Below are 26,345 nucleotides of genomic sequence, written 5' to 3'. Positions count from 1 at the left end.
TAATATTAAGTGATATTAATGACCAGTGGTTGTTAACTCCGGTTATTCTTACTGCTTTTGGTAGAAGAGTTTGTGTGTCTCCCTTCTTTGAGTTGTGCTGTTGAAGGGTCGCTAGATGCCTGGGTTATTGTAGGCAGTGTTGGCAATGTTGGATTCCTTGGGTTGTGATTTTCCTTCTATTACTTTCTGTAGGGCTGGATTTGTGGCAACGTATTGTTTAAATTTGTTCTTATCCTGGAATGTCTTGTTTTCTCCATTGATAGTGAACGATAGCTTGGCTGGGTATAGTAGTTTGGGTTTGCATCCATGGTTTTGTAGTTTCTGCAGTACCTCTATCCAGGACCTTCTGGCTTTCATGGTTTCCATAGAGAAGTCAGGTGTAAGTCTGATTGGTTTACCTTTATAGGTTACTTGGCCTTTTTCCTTTGCTGCTCTTAATATTCTTTCTTTAATCTGTATATTTTGTGTTTTGATTATTATATGGCGAGGGGATTTTTTTTTTTTGATCCAGCCTGTTTGGTGTTCTATATGCTTCTTGGATATTCAAAGGAATATCTTTCTTTATGTTGGGAAAGTTTTCTTTTTCTTTCTTTTTTTTTTTTTTTTTTTTTTGGTTTTTCGAGACAGGGTTTCTCTGTGGCTTTGGAGCCTGTCCTGGAATTAGCTCTGTAGACCAGGCTGGTCTCGAACTCACAGAGATCCGCCTGCCTCTGCCTCCCGAGTGCTGGGATTAAAGGCGTGCGCCACCATCGCCCGGCTTGGGAAAGTTTTCTTCCATAATTTTGTTAAAAATATTTTCTGGGCCTTTGAGCTGTGACTCTTCTCCTTCTTCTATCCCTATTATTCTTAGGTTTGGTCTTTTTATTGTGTGCCATATTTCCTGAATGTTTTGTGATGAGCATTTGTTGGTTTTGCTGTTTTCTTTGATCAGTGTGTTTATTTTCTCTATGATGTCTTCAGAATCTGAGATTCTTTCTTCTGTCTCTTGTATTCTATTGATTATGCTTGATTATGTAGTCTCTGCTCGGTGACCTAGATTTTCCATATCCAGCTGGTCCTCAGCTTGTGTTTTCTTCCTTGCTTCCATTTCAGTTTTCACGTCTTGAACTGTTTCCATTACCTGTTTGATCGTTTTTTTCTTGGTTTCTCAGGGTATCATTTACGTATTTGCTCATTTCTTCAAACTTTTTGTTATACTTCTCATCCATTTCTTTTTTTTTTTGTTTTTTTTTTTTTTTTGTTTTTCGAGACAGGGTTTCTCTGTGGTTTTGGAGCCTGTCCTGGAACTAGCTCTTGTAGACCAGGCTGGTCTCGAACTCACAGAGATCCGCCTGCCTCTGCCTCCCGAGTGCTGGGATTAAAGGCGTGCGCCACCACCGCCCGGCCTTCTCATCCATTTCTATGAGGGCGTTTTTTACATGTTGTTTAAGGGACTCTATTGCTTTCATAAAGTCCATTTTTTCCTCTTCTTCTGTGTTAGGGTGTTCAAGTCCTTGTGTTGTAAGATCATTGGGTTCTGGTGTTTTCATGTTGTTTTTCAGATTGTTGGGTGAATTCTTGCCTTGGCGTCTGCCCATCTCCTCCTATCGATGCTATCTAATGGGTTTGATTTAATTGTAGTGGGGTGATCTGCTCTCAGTGTGGGCTTCATTATTTCATGCTTGGACTATCCCATCCCCGCTGGGTGTGCTCGCCGATGTCTCCGCCGCCTGGGCCTGCATGTGCCTGCCTGACAGGGTTTCTCTGTAGCTTTGGTGCCTGTCCCGAAACTAGCTCTTGTAGACCAGGCTGGCCTCGAACTCCCCTTTTTTGGTTTTTCGAGACAGGGTTTCTCTGTAGCTTTGGTGCCTGTCCCGGAACTAGCTCTTGTAGACCAGGCTGGCCTCGAACTCCCCTCAAAGCTTCCTTTTCCCTTTATCATTTTCTGTTTATTTTCATGCAGCTAATTTATTCTTAAAACTGTAGAAAATGAAAAAAAATGACGTATTTTTCACTTTTGTAACTGTAGGAAGTAATTTTAAACAATAGGATTTGTAGGTTTCTCCTTTGAAGGTCTTTATAACATAGGTATCTGTGAACCTTTGGTTTATTTTTTGAAGGCTTGACTCCTGTAAAAACTGTAGCAAACATCTCTCAAACCCGGTTTCCATCTCAAGCTTCCAAATCCCTAGCCTGCTTTTTGTGTACGGTCATCAGTTTAGTCCTGTTTATTGTTGGTTTAGTTCTCTCTGACAATAGCTCTGCTAAAGGACTATGAGATGGTAGGCTTTTCCCCCCTAAGTATTCTATTATGAAAAAAATTTCTGAATTGCTGAGAAGTTGAAAAATTACCACTTAGATTCTACAATTCATGCTTTGGTATATTTCTTTTACCACACAGCTGACCACGTACTAGTATATCTGTCTTTTTAGACATTTCAAAGTAAATTACAGTTGTATGCTTCACCTTACAAGTGTATGAAAGCATAGGTATACTTGTTGTTTATTGGTCTTTGGTTAAGCTTGGCTTATACAACAGGAGATGGTTGTTTTTTACATAGTCAGAAGGTATGCAGTTTGGCAGTACTGCATATGTAATAGATACAAACAAATGTGTAATATAATATGTGCTATAATGTATATGGTAGACTGGAGGTTCGGTAATTGCAAGCCCCAGGATGCAGATACTAAGACTTCAAGTGTATTAAATCTATGTTTTCTTCTGACTGTAATACATTGTCTGCTTTCTTATGTAAAAATAATTTTTGATGTGTCTGTGTGTTTTTTTAGATACCTTTGTCTGGATATGGAGGAACAAGTAATCTTATCTTAGAAGATGTTAAAAAATTATCTGACAGTTACTTGGTAACAGTGAATGACTTATTCCCTGGCAAAGAAAGTAAAGTAGTTTTTTCTATTCGTAACACTGGCTCCAGAGCAGCCTTTGTTAAAGCAGTATGTTTTAAAGATTCTCAAAGAAAAGTTTTGCTGGATCCTAAAGTAATGAGGATTTTTCCAGATAAATTTGTGCTTAAGGAAAGAACCCAAGAAGTAAGTATAAAATTTCTTCCCTAAAAAAATAGTTATATTTTGACTAGGATTAATTATGTATTTTATGGCCAAGGAGTATGGGCTAGAAGCACTTACCTGGAAGAGCTGTACCCCCCCATAACCCCCCTCACACACACAGGGTTTCTCTGTAGCCCTGGCTGTCCTGGAACTGTTGACCAGGCTGGCCTCTATGCAGAGATCTCCCTGCCTCTGCCTTCCAGTGTGCTGATTCTCATGTCTGTGTTCTACTCAGTATTGCAGAACTGTTCATTCAGCGTGAGATGACTTACTGAGGAAAAATACTGAATATTCATACTCCTGGTTTTCTTTCTTTTTCTTTTTTCTGTATCAGGATATTACTTTAATATACAGCCCATCACACAGAAAGAATGACAGTAAACCTGCAACAGAACTGTTAACTGTGTACTTCTTTGGTGGTGACGAAATCTCCAGACAACTGTATAGAAGGTAGATACTTCATTTAGAGCTGTTGGGATCTTTTCAGTGAAAGCAAGGACAGTTGATGGTTTGGAAGTTCTAGAATATACCTCACTATTTATTAGTCAGCCAGGGCAAAGAAATCCATGGGTAAAATTTGTGTGACTCATAAATTGGCAGAGTGTGAGTTAGAAATACTGGGGAAAACACCTGTGCTGTCCTGCATTCTGCTTTCTTTATTGACATGGATTATGCCCCTTTACTTAATCACCATACTTTGCACTAAGACTTCGCTCCTAACATGCTTAAGAATATATCAGATCAGTTTCAGAAAAGAGTTTAAGAACTACTGACAGATTATATTATATAAACCTACATGATTAATTTAGAATATTTCTAGGACGGTTATAAATTACTGGAAAAGGTAATTGTGTGTAAAAAGGTAAAAATGTGTAGGATGGGTTGACTTACAGATACTTTATAAAAATTGATTTAATATACTGAGTTGGAAATTTTGGAATACTGCTCTAGGTCAAGTGTGATTAAAAATGGTACATTATTTTATGATAAATTCTGGGTGCTTGCTGGGTGGTGGCAAGCACCCAGAATTTAATCCCAGCACTTGGGTGGCAGAGGCAGGTGAATCTCTGTGAGTTCGAGACCAGCCTGGTCTACAAGAGCTAGTTCCAGGACAGGCTCCAAAGCCACAGAGAAACCCTGTCTAAAAAAAAAAAAAAAAAAAATTCTGGGTGCTTCTTATAAAATTGAGTTTCTTGGGCTAGAGAAGCTAGATGAAGATCATGCTGAGAGTGACAGTTCACTATGTGATTCTTCAAACCTGACTTCTTTGTTTTTTGTTTGTTTTTATTGTTTTGAGACAGGGTCTCTCTACATAGCCCTGGCTATCCTGGAACTTACTGTTAGACCAGGCTGCCTTCAAACTCACAGAGATTCATCTGCCTCTGCCCCTGAGTCTGGGATTACAGGAGTGTGCCAGCAAGCACAACTGAACCTGGCTTCTTAATTATTTTAGAATAATTTGAAGAAATCAATTATCACATTTCATGTTTCCCTTTCTCTCTACTGAAACATAAAAAATAGTGTATTATTTCATAATTCGTATTTACCACAAACTTAGTACTAAAATTTCCTCTCCATGAACATCTGAGAATCGCAGAGATGTGTAGTTTGCTTTTCACTTCAAAGATCCTTTGGAAGACGCCTATTTTACTACTTAAATATTTCCCTAAATAGCTTATCATTATTTATTGTTTTTTTTCCTCTCACTGAGGCAAGTTTATGACCAAATCGTCACAAATAATGAGAAGATAAGTCCTCAAAAGGATCTGTTCTTCTTTCCTCTCTCATATTAAAGAGCTTCTGCTTTGATATTACTATTGAACTAAAACTAATGATTTCACTACCATTTCAGCTGACCTTCCAAAGACAGGTTGGACTCTAAAAAGTACTTGTATTAACTTAAGATATATGCTCTAAATATGAATGTATCATGCTTTTTATGGGGTTTGCCAAATACATTTAAGTCTGATTTAGTCCCTTTCTATATAAATTGAGTAAACATCTCTCCTGGCAGAGCCCTGCTGCATAAACCAGGAGCCATAAAGCAGATTCTTCCGGAACATAGTGTGCTCCAAAACATCGACTTTGCTGAAGCGTTTCAGGATGAGCTGCTCACAGATGAAGGTAAGAAGTGTAGCACCCCTGACCGTCTGGGGATGAACAGGAACGAGGTTGGTTTGGATGTGGTTAGCTGAATCTGAGCTGTGAGAGCCCGTGACTTTGAGTGTCCTCCATGGGGTGAGAATGGCTTCTTCCTCTCATCCTTAAGTACTTGAAAATCAGAGGGAAGAACTTTGCTTTATAAATATTTTTGGTTTCAGGAAAGCATTTAAATGTCAGTAAAGAGAAGGCTCATGAATGGAAGGAGGATTGGGCCATTATTACACTCTGGTTCATGCTGCTTCAGATTTATTAATTGTCCATCTCAGTGTCTGTGCTACTGGTGTTATATTCAGGAAGTTGCCTGCCTCAACTTGATATGCCCTGCTTTGTTGACTCCTATGGGAGGCCTGCCCCTTTCTGAATGGGGGGGGGATGGGAGGAGGGATAGACGGGAGGTCGGAGGAGGGAGGGGAAACTGTGGTTAGTATGTAAAATAAATGAAAAACTTTAATTAAAAAAAAAAAAAGGAAAGAAGTTTGAAGTAACCTAAATGTCTAAGCAGACAGGCCATTAGACAGAGATATGAATTTGTGATGAATGTCATTTTAAAAAGGTGTTCATTTATAAAGAAAAAGACCATTTAAATTTTTTACAGCAAAGTATCATTTTGGCAATTTGATAATTGAGATGCTTTCTACCTCAACCTAAGGGAATAATACGGCTGTGTGTAAATTCATTGTCATGTTTTCTGCTGTGCTTGTGTGAGGGCTTATGTGTTTCAAGCATGTTCTTTTGCAGCGTGTGATCTTCCTCAGCGACCTAATGACATTCAGCTCTTTTATGGAAGCATGCGTAAGATTACTCTGTCAGTAATTGGAGAATTCCGAGAATTTCTTCAGCCTTCTTCCAGTGCTATGTTGGAATCTAAAAGGTAAAGCAAATACACAGAAATCTTGCACTAGAGTTCATGACTGATATTCATACTGCAGTTCATCTTCTCCCCACTATACCACGTTTTTCTCCCATTTTCCCACCGTTTTAACGTATTTTGAAATTATTTAAAGCTTCTGGAAAAGGTCAAAAATAGACAACTTCTGAAAAACCAATACTCATATTTCCTAGTTGTTAACATATTTATGTGTTATCCTTTTTTTTTTTTTTTTGGTTTTTCGAGACAGGGTTTCTCTGTGGTTTTGGAGCCTGTCCTGGAACTAGCTCTTGTAGACCAGGCTGGTCTCGAACTCACAGAGATCCGTCTGCCTCTGCCTCCCGAGTGCTGGGATTAAGCCATTTCTTTTTTTTATAGAAATTTTTGTCTTAATCACATAAGAGTGAACTGCAGGCATGAGTAACCCTAAGTTGCTAAAGTTAGTCCTATAGTTAACTATCAGAATTAGAACATTAAACATCAGTACAGTCCATAGTGCATGGACTCTGCCAGAATAAAGCCCTTCACAGTCAAACTGGAAGAAGATCCTCTTTTTTCTTGTCTGAAATCCAAGATTGTACTGCATTTTGATGACCTGTCTCCTCAGTAGTGAGCAGTCTGTCTGTCCTTCCTTACCATTCACAGATGAGAGAGTATGGATGGATTTTCAGATCAGAACCTCAGAGTCAGAAGAATCCCATAGTTAGGCTTTGCTGGTAATTTGAGATAAGTTACCTGTGGTTCTTCCCAGGTACTTTTTGTATTAGTATCTGTTTTCTAGACCAGTTTTCCACAGATTCTCTGTGTTGAGCATATGACAAAAGGGAGCTATTTCAAGCATGAAAGTTCTGTTTTACAGTTTGGTAATTCAATAATTTAAATGATAATTTTCAAAGAGCTATATCCCATAGGCTCATAAATTTCCATTTTTTTTTTTTTAAATCACTTACAGTTGTAAGCAGATGCTACACTAAACATGCTATTACATCATTCTGTAGACAGGGCATTAGCATGCTGCCTGCCTCTGAGATTACCAGATCTACCTAAATCATCTCTTTTTTTCTGAGTTTTCCCAGTAAAAGCGAGAAAATAGTGTACAGGCCAGCTGCTGACCATTTTCCTACCATTGATTTTTTTTTTTTTCAGTTTGCAAATTCAGCTTTGACACTTTCAGCAGAACACCAAAGAAGCAGCGCTGTCTAATTTTCCCATGTGTCTCACAGGTGGTGGTGATGCTGGCCGGTCGTGGTTTTGTTTTTGTTTTTCACTCTGTAGACCAGGCTGGTCACACTCAGATTCACCGAGGGCTGGGGTTGGAAGGAAGCATGTGCCACTGTGCTCAGCAGCAGTAATATTTTTTTTTTTTTTTTGGTTTTTCGAGACAGGGTTTCTCTGTAGCTTTGGTGCCTGTCCTGGCAGCAGTAATATTTTTATAACTTTGTTAAAAATAGTGTAGTTTCTCCACTACCAAGCTAATATAGTTTAAACAAATTTCAGGTGTAGTGAATTATTACCAAATTTTTTATTTCTGTTGGTAATTGCTGCCCGACTCATGTTATTGCTATCCTGGTAGTCAGAGCATTTCTTCTCATTCTGTTCTCTTATATTCTGCAGTTCTCAGTTGGCTGTCCACTGTGAAGGAGACTTTTCTCCTTTGTATGTACTTACTGCTGGCAGGGTGGGCTTGTGTAGTCAGCACAACTCTTGTTCTCTCATCTCATTCTGATTCACTGGTCCTTTGCTGGGTCTCCCGTCAGTCCTGAGATGGTAAGAAAATACTCAGGACTTATCTGACTCAACCCTTCCCAGCTTTATGATTCTCATTTCTCTTAAAAAAAAAAAGTGCCTTTGTTTAGAAAATGACATTGAGAACCAGGGAATGCCTTGGATGTGCCCATCCTACTGTAGTGGAAGACCTAAGAAATGCATGGATTCATGTGTAAATCCACATTTCTGTATCTATTTCTCTTCGTAACTATGTCAGAAAATATGAGTTTATATAAATGCCCCCAGTTCCTTTCTATAGTATATCTTTCCCACTGTGTTTTTCTCTGACTAACCCATTATTCTCTTGCCTTAAGGTTTCACTCAATCTCCCACATTCAACCAATGCTGTTGTATTTTGTCTTCCAAGCCCAGTGCTGCAATGCACACCAGCTTCGTGTCCCCATGTGTTCAATGCCACATCCCAACCCTGCTGCCAGTAACCCTCCTACCTGCTTGCCCCTCTGTTCTCATTCCTTTGCTTTAGTTCTGATAATTTCAAAGGCATTTAAAGGATTAATTAAATTTAGCAGTTATGTATATCACAGAGTAAGGAAATTGTCCTTAGTCAGTAGAAATGCCAAGAACCAGCACTTGTTTCACCTGGTCCTGACTTTCCCAGTGCCTCTCTTGTTTTCTGGTGCTGTGAAGTCTGATTTGAAACCAAGGTGACCATGTGCTGGTTAGAAGAGGGACGGGCTTCCCCTCTGATTTTCTGCTCAGTGCTGATTGGAAGTAAAGCTGGAGCCCCACAAATGGGGCAGAGTTGGGACGCTGCACATTAACACTTCAATTATGATTTATGTTTTTGTGATTACAAAGTAAGTTTGACTAAGAATTGTTTTGTAAGGCTTACTAGAAATTAGCGAGAGTCTTCCTAGACTGGGTCAGTGTTCTCTCCTGTGCACTTTCCAGAAGTCTTTGCCTTTTCAATGGAGTTTGTGTCACTGTTGTGAAACCAGTTACCTTTGTGCAGTTAGAGATATGTTAAAGAATAATTGGTTTTTCTTTTTTTCCCCCTTTCTTCCTTCTTTTCTTTCTTCCTCCTTGACTCCCTCCCTTTTTTCTTCTTCTTCCTTCCTTTGATAGGGTCTGACTGTGTAGTCCTGGCTGGCCTGGAATGCCTGTGTAGACCAGGATAGCCTCCAGCTCACTGAACACTACCTGTCTTGGGCCTGCGGTGTTGGAATTAAAGGCATGTTCCACCATTGGGCCATTTTTCCATTAAATCTTTTAAGACATTTAAGATACAGAAATCAGGCAGGAAAAAAAAAAGGTGGAAATCATCAAATAGTTTGACTAAATGTACTCTTACATTTTTTGTTTCAATTCTCTATCTTTTCTTTTGTGCTAGGATCAGACCCCAGGGCGTTGTCACGCTTGGCAAGCACCCTATCTCAGAGCTACAACCCAAACCCTACAAAGTAATTTTAATATATAAAATATGGAGACTTTATATTTACTAAAAATTATATGACATCAAACCCTCTTACTTGTATCATAACTATTTATTTTATGAAGCCCTGATATAAAATGTGAAATAATTAGATTTGTTAATATTTTTAATGTCTCTTTCTTTTCTGTTTTTAAATATTTTCCCCCAGTGAATCTGGAACTTCTGGAAAACAAAGTGGCAATGTCTCTTTGGATGTTTTGCCAGTTAAAGGCCCTCAAGGTCCTCCTTTTCTCTCACATATTGCCCACCCAGCTCAGGACACACCAGCCTCTGCAGAAAGTTGGGCTGTCCATCCGGAACACTTGATTCTGGTAGCTCCTTCTTCTTGTGATTACCTGGGTAAGGACTTCTCAGAAGTACATTTAGGAGTCAGGGTTTGCATCCCTATAGACCTGACAGTTGATCAGTATTCCATGTAAGGAGCTAGCTCTACCTGCTGCTTATCGATGTAACAGTGATAACTGTTGTTTTAGGGCAGGAGCAAATGGTACATACATGTTTCCCAAAGCGAAGTCAGGTGAGGGCATTTTCAGGTTTATAGTCTCTCTAACCTGGTTCTGGGTAGCCAGTACCTTTGTGGTTTTCAGTAGTTGGTCAAGACTCATTTTAACACAGACTTGAAATTCCTGTTGAGAAAAGCAAATTCCTGTTGAGAAAAGCAAATAAGCTATTTTTTTTTTTTTTGGTTTGTTTGTTTGTTTGTTTTTCGAGACAGGGTTTCTCTGTGGTTTTTTGGAGCCTGTCCTGGAACTAGCTCTTGTAGACCAGGCTGGTCTCGAACTCACAGAGATCCGCCTGCCTCTGCCTCCCGAGTGCTGGGATTAAAGGCGTGCGCCACCACCGCCCGGCGCAAATAAGCTATTTTTATATAAGTACATTTACTCAGGATTCAGTGTTACTGACCTTTGTCTTTTCACTATGGCTAAATGAAATTAACATTTTTCTGGTATATTAGGTGACATGGCAAAAACTGGACGCTTCCAGATTATAAATAACTCTGTTAGGGTACTGAAATTTGAGCTATACTGGCCAGCGCATTGCCTGACAGTCACACCACAACATGGATTTATCACACCGCAGTAAGTATGTTTTTTTGTTTTTTTCTGTGTTGTTATTTAGATGCCATCATGGAGGCTTTTGTTTTGTTTTGTTTTGAAGACATGGTATGAGCTAATATAAGGATAGGGTACCCAGGGTAGACCTGGTGCAAAGCAGTCAATTCAGGCACACTAACACTGAGTGCTTGTCTCATGCAGCATGCCCTTGCTAGCTACTGAGAAAAAAATAGGGGATAGTAGAACAATTATTTTACAGATTGCCCCAGGGATCCCATAGATTAGCGATTAGTAATGGAAAATAACTTTGCTATGCTATTTTTGACAAGTGTGATTTTTTTTTCATAGACATAAGTCTAATCTCTTCATTTAAACTTCCTGAGAGAAATGTGAGAATGGAGAATATCAATAACTGACCAGTTAATATCCCTTCCCCATTTTCTCTCATATTTTCTTCCAGTTTACTGGAAAGTTAATTTGATTTGTGCTGTGACTATATCATCCCCAATTATCAAATGACTCAGAGTTTATGTACTATGACTCTATCTGGAATTGATTCTGAGATGGTATTTCTAGTCAGTGGTTTGTATTAGAAAGAGTTTTTCTTGGGTCGAGGGATTTGTGTCAGTATACCTTTGTTTACCATTGTTGGGTACTGAGGCCAGATAAGCCATGAGAAGAAGATAGGGCGAGAGCTAACCACATTCTGTTTTTTCCAGCCATAGGAAATGATTGGTTATTAGTAGAGCAGCATTTGTAACTTGACATTAATACTGTAAAAGTGAAGAATATTCTCGTTCATTATTATTATTTTTTTACAGGTGTAAAATACAAATTCTTGTGAGTCCTAATTCTTCCCTGTCCACAAAGCAGTCAATGTTCCCATGGAGTGGTTTGATCTATATACACTGTGATAATGGGCAGAAGGTGTGTCTAAATTATTTTTCTGAGCAGCATTCAGTTTCACAATCCTTAAGAACTTATACATTGTGGAAGTCAAATGAAGCCCAAATAGGTTTACTTCTCAGAGCACTTAGTATAGAGTTTTGCCCTTAGTGATCTGAACAGTTTTATTGGGAGACAGGGAATGGAAAATAAGGACCCAGAAACTACTACTAATTATTTGCTTTAAAATCAAAAAGGAAGAGAGAAGGGAGTCAGGGGAGATGGCACAGTGGGTAAAGCACTTGCTCTCTGAGTTCAGGGTCCCAGAACCTATGTAAAGACAGACTAGGAGTATGCCTCTGCTTACCCTGTGCTCCTACAGCAAGGTGTGAGGCACTGGCCTCTTAGCTAGTGTACATAGTCACAACAAGAGGCCTTACTTAAAATCAACACCCAAGGTTGTCCCTTGACCTCCTCATGAGTGCTCAGACACATGCATGTACATTCACACATACCCATGAACATACATGCAGAGGTAGTGGAAGGAAGGGAGGGAGGGGAAGAAATCTAATGCTGAGAGAGGAAATTGAACCAAAAGATTTACTTCTTTGAGATCTGAATAAACTTTAAAATCTAAATTCATAGGTGTTTCATTTGTTTGGAATTTATTATTATTAAAAAACAGAATGTGCCTTTTAAATTGGTAACTACTTTTGTGTCTTATTCATTTGAATTCATTTCAGAAAATGGTAAAGGTTCAAATTCGAGAAGATTTGACTCAAGAACCTTTACCTCATTTGGCCACCAGCACGTTTGGAATTCTTGTTCCAGGACCTGAGCCTTCCATTAGTCATTTGACAAAACCAATAACAAAACCACCTTCCACAAAAGTTGCAATTAGGAGCAAGACAGTGATTTTTCCTCCAACAGAACCTGGTCAAGCCTCAGGTACTGTATCACAAAGTTTGGGTCAGACGCCAGTTGCTGCACATAGTCTAGTGCTTCACTTTTAATAAATCTGTGCATTTGTTTTGTGTGCTAGGTCTCAAAGCTAGGGCATCAAAGCACATGTTAGTGCTTTCCTGCTGAACTTCCAGCTCCTTGTGCTGAAAGTTAATCTTGAGTTATTATGTATGAAATTTACTCCTGCTTAAGGAGAAAATTATGGAGTCGTTGGTAGCCGTTTCAATAATGGGACGTAGTAGGAGGACGCTTGTTTGTTTCCCGGCTGCCGGGCAGCTAAGACCTGAAATAACCACACAGAAGCTATTTTATTTGCAATACTGCTTGGCCTATTAGCTCTAACTTCTTATTGGCTAGCTATTACATATTAATTTAACCAATTTCTATTAATCTGTGTATCATCATGTGGCTATGGCTTACTGGGTAAAGTTCCAGTTACATGGCTTCTCCCTAACTCCTCCTCCTTTCTCCCAGCATTCAGTTCAGTTTTTCCCGCCTACCTTTATTCTCTGTGCAGGCCCAGGACAGTTTCTTTATTAACCAATGGTATTCACAGCATACAGAGGGGAATCCCACATCACCTTCCCCTTTCCGTTTAAATAAAAAGGAAGGTTTTAACTTTAGCATAGTAAAATCACATATAACAAAACAGGTATTAAGCAAGATTACAGTTACAATATTTATATATACTTTTTCTTTTATCATAACTAAGGAAAACTGTAGCTATCTATTCTTCAACTCCATTAAAGACTCCAGAAGGATATTATATTACCTAAGTAAACAGGAAGTGCGTTGTAAGCAACTTCCAAAACTCTAGAGTTGACAAAGGCGTCTCTGCCTCCACATCAATGGGATGGATTTGAAAACACTATCTTAAAATCTGAAGCCTGGGCTCGAATATCTGTGTATTCCTGGTATTTAGGTTTTATTGGGTGGTTATTACTATCCTGTTCCAACCAGGTCTCTCACCTAGTAGCTGAAGAAGAAAGGAGATGGTGTCTTAGGATTTTATTTCTGTGAAGAGATACCATTACCACAGCAACTCTTATAAAGGAAAACATTTAACTAGGGTTGACTTACAGTTTAGAGGATTAGTCCATTATCGCTGTGGCAAGAAGTGTGATGGTGCACAGGCAGGTAGGGTGTTGGAGAGGTAGCTGAGAGTTCTGCATCCAGAATGGCAGGCAGCAGGAAGAGAGAGTACTGCTGGTTCTGGCTTGCGTTTCTGAAACCAAAAGCCCACCCCACAGTGACACACTTCATCCAACAAGGCCACGCTTACTCCAACAAGGGCCAAACTTCCCAATATTGCCACTTCCTATGAGCCTGTGGGGATCATTTTCGTTCCAATCACCACAGTGTAGATGGAGAGACCAAGGCTCTGATCCTGTTTGATTTTGAGATCCTCAACAGGCTGGGTTAACTGTTGAGTTTCCTCATGTGTTAAGGGCCTATTGTAACCATCACCTCCTGGGGCACACTGAGAGTAGATTCAGTCATTCATTTGTTCAGTTATGTATATAAAGCAATGAACCTGATCTTTACCATCTAGTTGATATTCTGTAGTTAATGTCTCTTTATCCTTCTCCTTGCTGATGTTTGCTAAATGGATAGTATTATTTGAGTGTTCTAGAAAGGATTTGGGTCCCTGTCTGACTGAGTCATACGTACCTTTCATTGACTTTGCCTCCTTCTTTGTAGGCCTCTAGACCTTACTATTTACCCCAAAGGCTCACTCTGCTTTGACTCTAAGACCTTTCCTGTCTTTTCCCTGCTTCAGGGATTTCAGTCTAGTCTTTCCAATCTTGTTGATGTCACCATTGCAAGGTCCACAACCTTCATGGCTTCTACCACTTGGCTTAGGTCCTTCTTTTCTTAGAGTCCTTGATTCCTGTGGCCTGTCCTGATGATCATAGCCTTTCCCCTGCTTTCCCTTGTTAATCTTTGGTCAAACCTAGATGTCTGGCCGCTTGTGTTCCCACTCCAGCGTCAGGGCATTACTGGCCAAAACCTTACAGGCTTTGCTGACAGATTCATAGTCCCAAATGTCCCTTTATCATGCGTTCTTACCAGGAGCCCATGTCCCAGCTGTTCCCTGAGTCCTCTCACAGTTTACAACTCCTGATTTTGCCTCACACATAGAAAAGTCATCAGGCTAAATGAAATCTTTCTGTTTAAGGCTTCTGCTTAAATCTAGGCCCGTCTGCTCTGCTTTCTCAGGACTCTCCCTGCCCCCGTTCTTTGTCTCACCTTCCTTTTCTCCTTTTTTGTTGGCTCCTTTCAATGGCCCTCAGTGTGTTCTATTATTACAGACACTTTGGTCTCCACCCCTATCTTTCTCTGCAACTGCTACCTTTCTCAGCACACTCTCTGGTGGAAGGGTCCTGCTCCCAGTCCTCTCTTGGTTTGGTTAGGTGCCATCACAATGCCCGGGCAGCTTGATCAGAGCTCTCAGAAGAGCTGTTTTGCCATGTCTATAGCCTCTTAGGTGGCACTGCCTCTTCCTCCATGGACTTTTCACACTTGGGTGCTGATGCTCCTGGATTTTCCTGTCTCATCCCTTTCAGAATTCCTCAAGACTCTTGTAGCCCAGCTTCTGAAGTTATATCGAAGCCCTGGGCCACTTATACCCTGTTGCCACTCATGTCCTTCCCCCTTCTTTTTGGTCTCCCTGGGCAGTGTGACTGGCAGCTGCTTTTGGCTCACGTGATGTGTTCTTAGAGTTGTTGGACCCAGGACAGAGCCTTTATCTCCTCTAGTCTCACCTTGTGAATCTTTGACACCTGTCTTTCGATTGTATTATAATCTTGTTCTCTTGTTTCAGCCTATCAATATCCTTTGCATTATACTTTGAAAAAGAATCCAAAACAGGATATTTGATTCTCTAGAAAATTCTATTGTTTCTTCTTATCAGGTCATAAGGTTGGTCACAGAGCTGCTTGCCACTAGCCTCTCAGGGTACAAATGTACATTCTTTTTCTTTTCAGAGAACTATCTGGAACTGGAGAACCGTGGCCCCACGGATGTGAAGTGGCACCTGTCATCGTTTGCTCCTCCATATGTCAAGGTCAGTCATCTGAACTGTGGGTTGTTTCAAACCCCGAGTACAAGTGCAGGTTAGGATGTTGGTTGTTTGTGCCCCAGTTGATTCACTTGTGTTTTTTTGTGAGTTAGAATTGTGTGCACCCATACTTTTTCACCAGGTAATTCTGAGAGTCAAAATGGAAAACTTTTTTAAAGTGTAGAACAAACAAAAATGCTTGTTCCATTTAGTTTTTCTGGTTCTGATTTTTAACCTGATATGAATTAGTTTGAGAAATGTTAAGGGTTTTATACTGAGCCCTATGTGTGTACACACTGCTTTCTTTCCATGTGCGCCGTGCTCCTGTGTTCACTCATTGCTGTTGTGTCTGTCATGTTTTAGCCCATGGGAGCTGCTGTGTATCTGGGCAGAGCTCAGCTGGGAGAAGGCCCTTCCTTAGGAATATACTGAGTGTTCCTGACGTGTTATGAGGAGATTTGTCCTGTCCTCCATAACTATAAGAATGATGGGATCTTTTTATTAATTTATTGGATCAGGAAATTCTTTATCATTTGAATAATAATTAAATAATTATTTTAAATGATTATTTTCCAGGGAGTTGATGAAACTGGGGATGTTTTTAGAGCTACCTACACAGCATTCAGATGCTCACCCATTTCTGGCACACTAGAAGGCCATGGAATCCAAAAGGTGAGGTTTGGAAGTTTTTCATAGACAGCTGGTAAGAATATATTCCACCAGGAAAGAATCATATAACCTGGTCGCCTCAGTTTGTTTCCTTCAGACCAGAGCTGGCCTCAGAGCCATCTGTCCACTGGAGAAGAGGTTTGCTTGGTCCAAGCACACTTCCATTGCACAGTGGTGGGAAGTTACTAAGCAGCATCGAATTTGTTGATAAGGGTTGCGGCAGCTAGTAGTGTCGCAAAAAACTTCACTGATCATGACAGTAGTTGTGCCTACCAGCCGTAGCCTTCAAAACCCACTGTTCTTCAGAAAAAAATCAACATTGACAGCATAGTTATCAGTATATTTTCATATATATTCCTTCCAGCTGTTGTGAGCTTTTATTATTTTCAAAGTATTTTGAAAATCATTTATTTTTGAGATTATAAATACTTGTTTTCTCCTTCCCCTCCTTCCTCCAAAACTTCCCATTACTCCTCCTTATTGTCTTGCAAATTCATGACCTCTATTTCATTATTTGTTACATATATAATCCTGCTGAAAACCTTAGAGATCTGGAGAAAAGGCTCAGCGGTTAGGAGCACTTCCAGAGGACTCAAGTTTATTTCTCAGCATCCATGTCAGGTGGCTTGTAACTGCCTGTATCTCCTGCTTTAAGGACTCCTACTGAGGTCTCCCATTGGTGACTGAGAACTCCTACTGAATTGTCCTATTGGTGACTGAGAACTCCTACTGAGGTGTCCTATTGGTGACTGAGAACTCCTACTGAGGTGTCCCATTGGTGACTGAGAACTCCTACTGAGGTGTCCCATTGGTGACTGAGAACTCCCTGGATACTTTTTCCATGCATTTTGACCATTTGTGAGTTTCTGCATTAACCACCATCCCAAAGAAACTTCTCTGGTGAGGTCTCAGAGCTATACTCAGAGAGTGTAGAGAGCCAAGAATTCGCATTTGTTTGTTTATATTTAATTAGAAATGTAAGCTCCATGGTATTTTTATTTTTTATTGTTGTGTGATTTTCTCCTATGGAAATGTAAACAAATACACTTTCAGTCAGATAGGACACTGACAAATAAATCAGAGAAACAATTCCATCCAAGTCTAGCCTGGTGAATTTGAGTTACTAAATAGGAATATAGGGTGCCTCTTGGGCAGCTCCATCATTAAAAAAATAGCAGCAGTAGTGTGTAGTAAACTTTTGAAGTATTGATCAGTGTGGCACAAGGATTGAATGAGGTAATAAACATGAAAGTCTTCAGGGTGTATATTGAGTGTATGATGTGCAGGAATGCTAGCTGTTTTTCCTCTTGTTTTAATTTTTTTTTTTTTTTTTTTTTGACACAGGATTTCTGTGTGTAACAGCCCTGGCTGTACTGGAACTATCTCTGTAAACCAGGCTAGCCTCAAACTCACAGAGATCCGCCTGCCTTTGCCTCTTCCTCCACCTCAGAGTGTTGGGATTAAAGGCTTGCACCACCACCACCTGACCTTGGAGTTTAAAGAGGCACGATTCTCAGTGTTCCAGACAGATGGCCTATTTACTCTCAGTGTTCCAGACAGATGGCCTGTTTACTCTCAGTGTTCTAGACAAGTTGCCTGTTTTGTGCATGTACAGGATGTCATTGTTTTAATGCTTGCCCACTTCTCTTCACTGTGTGTTCAGCTCCCTGGACTGGGTACTCTTGTCTAGATCTGTTCTTCCTTTCCCTCTAAGCTCTCAGAACCTGGGTTCTTATTATGCTCTGCAAGGCAAGAATGAAGCATTTACATATCTTAATGTTTTAGTCCAGACTCAGAGATACTAACTCATTGGTGACCCCTGTTCTTTGGTAAAGCCAAGGCTTTTCAACACTGACTTTATAAAGCACTACTGTAAAATATTGTCACATTGTTATAGTGAGGTGGTAAGTCCTGTCTTTCCAGACTGTCCCAAGAATGGAGAGGACAGACAGTGGATGGGAATCTGGGGGACAGAGGGAGCTTTATTTGCCACATGGGAGCAACAACTTAAATGGGAATGTGGAATACAGCCCTGTGTACTACACAAGGTACCAGTGCAGGGACTGTCAGCAAGTGTTACACAACTTAAAGCCTTCAGCAGATCTCAGGATGCCAGCCAACAGTCATTCCATGCAGAGCAAGTCTGCGTGGCCACAGGCCACAGCAGGTCTGTTGTCTCTGGCATGTTTTGAAGGCTGTAAACAGCTGCAAAAAAATGGATCCCTATTTGAGTCTTGAGGGCTGGGGCAAGAACAAGTCCCCCTACCCGCTGTACCTGCAGGTTGAATCCCAGAGGGTGGAACATTAGGAGTTCCAGTGAGTTTTCTACTTGACGTAGAAGCTGTCATTACAGCAAGCCACCAAGTAGCAATCTTCTTTTCTGCCTGCAGAGCAGGCTTAGTGAATTCTGGCTGGAGCGAGGCTCAGAAGTCTTCCCTCTTTTCCTTCTCAGGCAGTCTGTCCCATTTATCTGACTCTCTTGAGCTCTCCCTCCCATCAAACCCAGGAGGGGAAACAACTCAAGGGTGTGCTCAGTCAGGAGTCTGCATTCCCTGCTACTGGGGTGATAAGGAAATACATCCTTAGCTGTCAAAAAGGGCACCCCTAGTTTTTTGTTTTTTGTTTTCTTTAGGTGTTGGTGGCTAATGACCTTTTCAGAGAGAGGGGCAGTCTCTTGCTTTCTCTACCAGGATTCATTTCTTTGCTGTTGTGGTAGTGATCCTCCTCAGACTGCAGACAGATTTTCACCCCTTGGGGGATGCAGCCTGCTTCCCCATTCCAGCTGCATTTTGAGCTCCTCCTGTCAGTTTTTGTTGAGTAGAGTTTTGCTTTGTTGCTAGTCACCACTGCAGTGACACTGGGGTCTCCCACATGTAAGGCTGTCAGATATTGCCTGCTGCTTTGGGGGTCCCCGTATGGGTTCAGTACCATTGGGATTGTGTGTGTGTGTGTGTGTGTTTCATTCCCTTGCTGCCTTAGCAGCTGTAGGGAAGGAAGCACCTGACTCTTAGAAGGTGGGTGCTCAGTGTGTTGGTTGCTGCGCTCCATCTAGTCAATTGTGGCTGTGGGCTGCCTTTGGACACAGCCTGTGTGAGAAGCAGAATTTGTGGCTGCTACTGTAAAGGTCCGGTTGTCTTCACACCCAGGGTTCTTGGGCCCTGGATACTCCTGCAGAGCTCAGATCACTGTTTGGAGCCTTCCTCCTGCTGGCTCTGCCAGGATTACCACATTCAGGTTGTGTACCTAAGCTGTATAAACAGGACAACTAGCTCTGACTAGCATTTTGACTTACTGTATGAGCTATTATAACCTAACACCATTTGCTTTATTGTGCTGGTCACCCTAACCTTCCACTATTCTCATGTCTGCACTGAGAAGGCCTCAGTGATGAGTTTGAAAGAGTAGATTGTTTCCATGGTGGGATTTTCCTCCAAAAAAGCATATACTGCACATTTGAGGGAATGGTACATATGGCTTTAGAAAAAATATATTTTAGATATGTTATACTAGTGATAAAGTTGTTCACATCTTTCTTTTAAAAGTATTTTATTAGTTTATGTATATGAGTATTTTTGTTTTTAATCTGTGTACCATGTGCATACAGTGCCTGAGGAGGCCAGAAGAGGGCACCAGATCCCCTAAAACAAGAGTTATACGTGGTGTATTGAACCTGGGTTCTCTACAAGAGTAGCTAGTGCTCTTAATCACTGAGCCATCTTTTTAGCCTTCAAACCCATTTTTTCAGAGGGAGAACTAGCCAGTGTAAATGTATTTGCTATTTCACTTGGTTTACACTAAACTTTAAATTCCTAGTATGTGTTTAAAGTTGGGGTCTGTGTGTCTCATGTTTTTCGTAGGTCTCCATCATGTTTCTGCCCAGAGATGGAGGGGATTACGCCCAGTTTTGGGATGTTGAGTGCCACCCTGCTAACGAGCCTCACATGAAACACACATTGAGATTTCAGCTCTCTGGACAGGTGAGCATTGTCCTAGGTACCACGAGCAAGTGATTGTCTGATGGAGGAGGGTCATATGTCTATTGGTTAATAAAGAGACTGCCTTGGCCCTTTTGATAGGACAACAGCTTAGATAGGCGGAGTAGACAGAACAGAATGCTGGGAGAAAGAAGCCCAGTCAGTCAGTCGCCATGATTCTCCCACTTAACCAGACAGACGCAGGTTAAGATCTTTCCTGGTAAGCCAGCTCGTGGTGCTACACAGAATATTAGAAATGGGTTAGATCAATATGTAAGAGCTAGCCAATAAGAGGCTGGAACTAATGGGCCAGGCAGTGTTCAAAAGAATACAGTTTCCGTGTAATTATTCCAGGTAAAGCTAGCCCGGTGGCAGGACGCAGCCCGCCGTTCCTTCAACAATTGTCTGTATTAAAAACCCTAAGTGGAAAAAGTCTGAAAATACATAATGATTTCCTCATATAATTTCATTTTCAGTAATTTATTGTAGCCTCATATCTTAAGATTCTTGTCAGTCTTTATTACCAGACATTTTTAGTCTTCTTTTTGGGTTTCTTGTCTATACTCCACATGAACTCATGTTTGACTTAATTTTGTAAGTTGCTGTCTGTCTGTATGTGTGTGTATGGGCATTTGCACTGGGGGGCAACAGAACCAAGCACACAGACAGTTTGCAGTTCAAGGGATTTACAGGTTGTTTTTTTTGTTTGTTTGTTTGTTTTTTTAAGAAAATAATGGAATTTCCATAAGAAAATGTCTTTGTGCTTTCTGGAGTATTCACCTTTTCTCCTTCCACTTCATGATTTTTTTCTCTGTCCAGAGCATCAGAGCAGAAAATGATCCTGAGGGCTCATGCTCCTCCAGAGATACCCTTATTAAAGTGGATGCTGCAGTTGTGTCCCGGAGGCGTGCTGTGTCTGAGACCTCCACTCACGTACCTGGGTGAGTTTCTACCCACGTCAGTGAGATATAGGTGTAGCACTAACACACCTTTGTGCTTACAAGAGTCACTTCTAGGGTATCTCTGTGCAGCCCTGTCTGACCTGGAGCTTACAGAGACCCACCTGTCTATGGAATGCCGGGATTAAAGAAGTGCACCACTGTGCCTGACTTTCATGGACATTTCTGAGGATAAATGCTTTTATTTTTTTGGATTAAAAATAACTAATTTTTGGGACTTGAGAAATGGGTCAGAGGTTAAGAGCACTAGCTGTTCTTCTGGAGATCCTGAGTTCAGTTCCCAGCAACACATGATGGTTTACAACAACCTATAATGAGATCTGGTACCCTCTTCTGGTGTACAGGCATACATACAGACAGAACACTATATACATAATAAATATTAAAGAAGAATTTTAAAAACGACCTTGTGTTTTTTTAAAAAAAACTAAAAAACTGATTATTACCCCAAATTGCTGGATCATGTGATAAGCATGTTTAACTTTAAAACAAGTTGGTAAATAGTTTCCCTCAACGTGCTTGTACTGTTTTATATTCCCATAAGAAGAGTATGAAATATTCTGGGACTGGTGAGCTAGCTCAGCAGTCATGAGTACTTGCCGTTCTTGCAGAGACCTGGAGTATAGTTCCCAATTCTCTTGTCAGGTGGTTACAACAGCATGTAACTCCAGCAGTAAGGAATCCAGTGCCTCCTCTGGCCTCCTTGGATAAAGTACACACGGGCTCTTGCATATATAGAGAGACATACATATGCACACAAATAAAAACAAATTCTTAAGAAAGTAGGGTTTTGTTAGTTTGTTTTTGACCAGGCTAGCCTACATTTGCTGCGTAGTTGAGGATGATGTTAAATTTAAGATTTATGTTATTTTTATTTGAGTATGTGTGCTTGTGTTCTTGGAATCCAGAATGAGGCATCAGATTCCCTAGAATTGGAATTAATAGGCCATTGTGAATAAACTTGAATGTGGGTGCTGAGAACAAACTCAGGTCCTCTCAGCAGGAAGTGATGTTAACTACTGAGCCATCCCATCTCTCCAGCCCTGAAAGTACATCCATTTTCTGCTGTCCACCTATCTGCTCACCTCATATTCTTCAAATTCTGATGATGCTAAAAAATACTAAAGATGGCAGGGGGTGGTGCTGGTGGGTGCCTTGGTCTTGCCCCCAAAGTTTTCAAATGGGGGGCCCTGACAGTCCTGTCTTCACAACTGGTAAGTTGGTCAGAAGCCCTGAAAGTACTGGGAAGTGAACAGGAAAAGTGACAGACAGCTAGTGTCATGCCTGTGAAACCCAAAGGGAGATTAGAAGGCAGAGTGGCAGAGAGTCAATGCATAGAGTCAGGACTGAAACAGATACAGTGCCCCCCAGCTCCGTGGGAAAGGCCAGAGAGATCATCATCTTTGGACAGTTCAGAATCGCCACGGAAGTATGAGTGGTCCAGGTGACAAGAACCGAAGCAGAAATGGGACGAAGGCACCTTCCCAATGCCCCTCGCCCAGCACTCCTGCAAGACTCCCCATGACTTCATTCACGTCGACTAGATAAACTCCAGTACAAGTCTCTGAGTCGCAGATGAAATACAAAGCTGCACTGTCTAATAAGGTACATGTAAACATTGCTACCAACCGAGTAATTGTAGACCTGTTCCCAAAGCAGGCAGCTTGACTTGAGTCACCGTGGAGTATATGCCCCAAAGGATGTCTACATGTTCCTGCCAACCAAGCTCGGGGAATCCAGAACACTGAAAGTCAATTTGCGAAATAATTCTTTTTTTGCTCATGCAGTAAGTTGAAAATATTTCTGTGGGCTTTCAAAAGGTCATTTCTTAATGATTAGAAATATATTCTATAATATTTCAGTTGTGATACATTGATTTTTAAAGTTACTTTAATACTTTAATAATATTTGAGAGGAAATTCATTTGCAGTCCATGATCTTTTATTTGAAAATCAAATTAAAAAATTCTAACTTTTGGGGCTGGAGAGATGGCTCAGAGGTTAAGAGCATTGCCAGCTCTTCCAAAGGTCCTGAGTTCAATTCCCAGCAACCACATGGTGGCTCACAACCATCTGTAATGGGGTCTGGTGCCCTTTTCTGGCCTGCAGACATACACACAGACAGAATATTGTATACATAATAAATAAATAAGTAAATAAATAAATAATTTAAAAAAATTCTAACTTTTTTCTTTCATAGACAATTTCTAGATAACATTTACATTAGTTAACCTTTAAATGTGTTTCTACTTACACAGCGCTCTTTGTCCTGCCTAATATTCAGATTGAACCTAACTTTATGCAGTTTTGTGTATGACAAATACCAAATTTTCCTACTGTCACAAAATGTCTCCTGTTCATTTCCAGCTGAAGTTTTTGAGCCCCAGAGCCCCTTTCTACATCAAACACTCGAAATACTCCTTGAGGTGAGCTTATCAAACATCACTGTGCTCTTCTGAGGCTGAGGGTACCGGACTCCCTTGAGGAGGGGTCTCCGCTCTGCAGCGTCTCTTCTTCAGCGCTGGCAGTGAGGAACTTTCTGCTCACTCTTCACAAGTATCTAAGAAACTGAAGAATCCTGCCTAGGGTGTCGTTAGTCCCTGGGATCATCACAAAATCTTAGTGTGGGGGGTGTAGGTAAGGGAATGTAAGGGTCATGGTCCTTGACTCTACAGCGAGGTTGAGAGCAGCTTGAGCTATGGGAGAACTGTCTCAAGGAAACAAAAACTGCAGGCCTCAAGCATTCCAGGCAGACATTCTAGAGTTGTACTATCTCAGTTTTAGATTTTCCTTTCCTTTCTTTCAGCAACTTGTTAAATATTAATTAGCTTAAAAAAAAATTAGAAATATGGTGAGCAGTGGTGGCACACACCTTAATCCTAGCACTCAGAAGGTGAGGCAGGTAGGTCTCTGTGAGTTTGAGGCCAGCCTGAGAGGGAGGTTCTACAGGGGGAGTTCTAGGGCAGCCAGGACTACACAGAGAAAAATTATAGATAGGAATCTGCGCTTCTTGATTCTTCCAGCCTGTGCAAGCATTGTGCTGCAACAGGTGCCTGCTGATTGCTGTCACCTCACACCTCCTTTCCTTCTCCCACAGAGCCCGACATTACATCCACATCCCGGTGCACTTCAGACCAGAGTCGGTGGGCAGATTTGAAGCTTTGCTTGTGATCCAGACAGATGAAGGCAAGAGTATTGCTGTTCGTCTAATTGGAGAAGCCCTTGGAAAAAGTTAACTAGAATACATTCTGTGTAAATGACCTGTTATATTTTGGCAATCTCATTTTTCTACACCAAAGTTATGCTGTTGTATATATTTTGTATGATAAATTCAATGTATATAAAGTATAGATTTGTTTTAAAAAATTAGTCCCTAACAAAATATCATGTATCTAGCTCACAGTGTTAACATTTACAGGGAGAAATTCTATTTTTGAATTGATTATGATAGTCTGAATAAATACAGCATATGTTTTAATGTGGTGTATTCAGAAATAAACTTGAGTTTTTTACTGAACTTGTCTTTCTACATCATGCCACCGTATAAAAATTAGAATAAAGATTTATCCTATTGTTCCCAAGCTTCAGAGTCTGTTTTGATTTCTCCTCCTCTTTTACAGTTTTCTTTCCCCTAAGACATTTCTTGTATCTGTTAGCTGGTTGCCGAGATAGGATCTTCTTATTCTGTGTAAAGACAATGGGGAAGCTCATTTGTTTCTTAATTGTGCTTACTGTATTTAGTGCTGGACACGACAGCTGCTCCTGGATGCAGTTTGGACATGACCTTTGCAGGCATGTGCCACCTGACAGGGGACGGGAAGGACCTCATACAGGGAGGTTAGGAAGCAGAAGCTACCCAAAAGGCGGAAGGTGAGAGGCTGCTTTCTGGCTAGCCACTGGTGCATCTCTTGAGCATGGTCACAGGCCCAGCCAGCAGCCTTCTGAGAAGCACAGGTGTTGGTGCAGTGTGGCCCTGGGATTTTGTCTTGGTAGCGTTTTAAGTTTGGATAACTTAAACCCAACTGCAGTTAAAAGGAAGGATTGTGTCTGATAGAAAAGCAAATCTCTGCATTCTCATTTTCTTCTGCCTAGAGATCAGACTTGCAGAGGCAGATATGTGATAACTCATGCCTGCATTGCTAGCACCGTATATATATAGTGCTGGCATTTTATATAAATATAAAAGACTGGGCCTTTAATCCCAGCACTTGGGAGGCAGAGGCAGGCGGATCTCTGTGAGTTCGAGACCAGCCTGGTCTACAAGAGCTAGTTCCAGGACAGGCTCCAAAACCACAGAGAAACCCTGTCTCGAAAAAACCAAAAATAAAATAAAAAAATAAATAAAAGACTGGGTGGTGGCAGCACACTTCTTTAATCCCAGCATTTAGAAGGCAGAGACAGGCGGATCTCCGTGAGTTTGGTACCAGCCTGATCTACAGAGCAAGTTCCAGGACAGCCAGGGCTGTTAAAGAGAGAAACCCTGTCTCAGGGGATTGTTGGGGCAGGGGGTAAGACTTGTTTTGTTATTTTATTTTGCTTTGTGAGATGAGGTCTCTTTGTAGTCTTGGCTGTCCTAGAACTCACTGTATAGACTAGGCTGGCTTTGAACTCATGGAGATAAACCTGCCTCTGCCTCCTACGTGCTGGGATTATTAAATTAAAGCTATATCCCACTACCACACTTGGCTTCTTGCAAAAGCTTCCAACATGATAAGCATGCTTTTCCCCACCCAGCTTATCAATAGATTTTACATGTTACATACAGTGTCACTTCACATTTGTGTGGGCATTTGACCATATTCAGCTTCAGAAATTTTAAGAGTGCATGTTTTGTAATGTTCTTTCTGGTCCTTCATTTCCTAAGGGCTGCGCTGTTTGTTTCTGTGAAACCACAGCTGTGCCTTTATGCTGTACTCAGGAGGAGAAAAAGTATCGAAACGCATGGAACTTTAAAAAGGACTCTACCTCCTTAGACCATCTACTGTTTCTGGACCTTCAGTTCCTATGCCTCATTTCTTGGAAACATGACATTTGGAGTCTTTAGAGCAGTTGGATAAGAGGTGTTGGTTTGTGAGCCTGCCCCCACTGCTGAGTTCATCAGAGCTGCTGATAGGCGCACGGAATAGGTGAGCTTCCAGGGCCATGGTTCCCGATGGAAGCTGCTGTTAGGCCTTTTCGGCTCGCCCCGTGTTCAGTCTTCACCTCCCTGGGCTCCAGGCTCATGTGTCTACGTGGTCATCAAATGGCAATCCCAAACTTAGTTCCCTGCCAGCCTTACATATGCTTCTCTGTGGCTTTTCCCAACTCGGCATCCCCACTAGTCACTGATCCCCTGCTGGCCTGTCTGGGGTTCTTGAACCTTAGCCATTCTCCTATCCCAAAGTTCTTCGGAGCATGGCTTTCCTTTTCTGACTACTACTGTCCAAGGTCAGAGGGGCCTTCCTGGGGCTCCCTGTCCAGTGTCCCTCCTCTCCTTTTCAT

General features: G+C 41.1%; 1 protein-coding gene across 5 annotated transcripts in view; it reads left to right on the top strand.

Annotated features, from left to right (window-relative positions):
- The window catches only part of Cep192 (centrosomal protein 192), an 88,921-nt gene extending 64,525 nt beyond the window's left edge, over window positions 1–24,396 (top strand). For 4 of the 5 annotated variants that reach the window (XM_057788474.1, XM_057788472.1, XM_057788475.1 and 1 more), the window contains 15 exons: window positions 2,770–3,030; window positions 3,383–3,498; window positions 5,063–5,172; window positions 5,950–6,082; window positions 9,448–9,638; window positions 10,255–10,378; window positions 11,176–11,281; window positions 11,983–12,187; window positions 15,190–15,269; window positions 15,840–15,935; window positions 19,790–19,909; window positions 20,726–20,847; window positions 22,522–22,651; window positions 23,232–23,290; window positions 23,962–24,396. In XM_057788474.1, coding sequence (XP_057644457.1) covers window positions 2,770–3,030; window positions 3,383–3,498; window positions 5,063–5,172; window positions 5,950–6,082; window positions 9,448–9,638; window positions 10,255–10,378; window positions 11,176–11,281; window positions 11,983–12,187; window positions 15,190–15,269; window positions 15,840–15,935; window positions 19,790–19,909; window positions 20,726–20,847; window positions 22,522–22,651; window positions 23,232–23,290; window positions 23,962–24,100 — 1,992 coding nt within the window. In that variant the 3' untranslated portion in view covers window positions 24,101–24,396. The remainder of the gene's footprint in view (window positions 1–2,769; window positions 3,031–3,382; window positions 3,499–5,062; window positions 5,173–5,949; window positions 6,083–9,447; window positions 9,639–10,254; window positions 10,379–11,175; window positions 11,282–11,982; window positions 12,188–15,189; window positions 15,270–15,839; window positions 15,936–19,789; window positions 19,910–20,725; window positions 20,848–22,521; window positions 22,652–23,231; window positions 23,291–23,961) is intronic. The other variant, XM_057788473.1, reaches the window with a different exon arrangement.
- Window positions 24,397–26,345: the final 1,949 nt, after the last annotated feature.

This window comes from Chionomys nivalis, chromosome 14 (assembly GCF_950005125.1).
Source record: "Chionomys nivalis chromosome 14, mChiNiv1.1, whole genome shotgun sequence".
Lineage (NCBI taxonomy): Eukaryota > Metazoa > Chordata > Mammalia > Rodentia > Cricetidae > Chionomys > Chionomys nivalis.
Note: the sequence above shows the minus strand (reverse complement) of the source record. Positions and strands in the feature narration are given on the sequence as shown.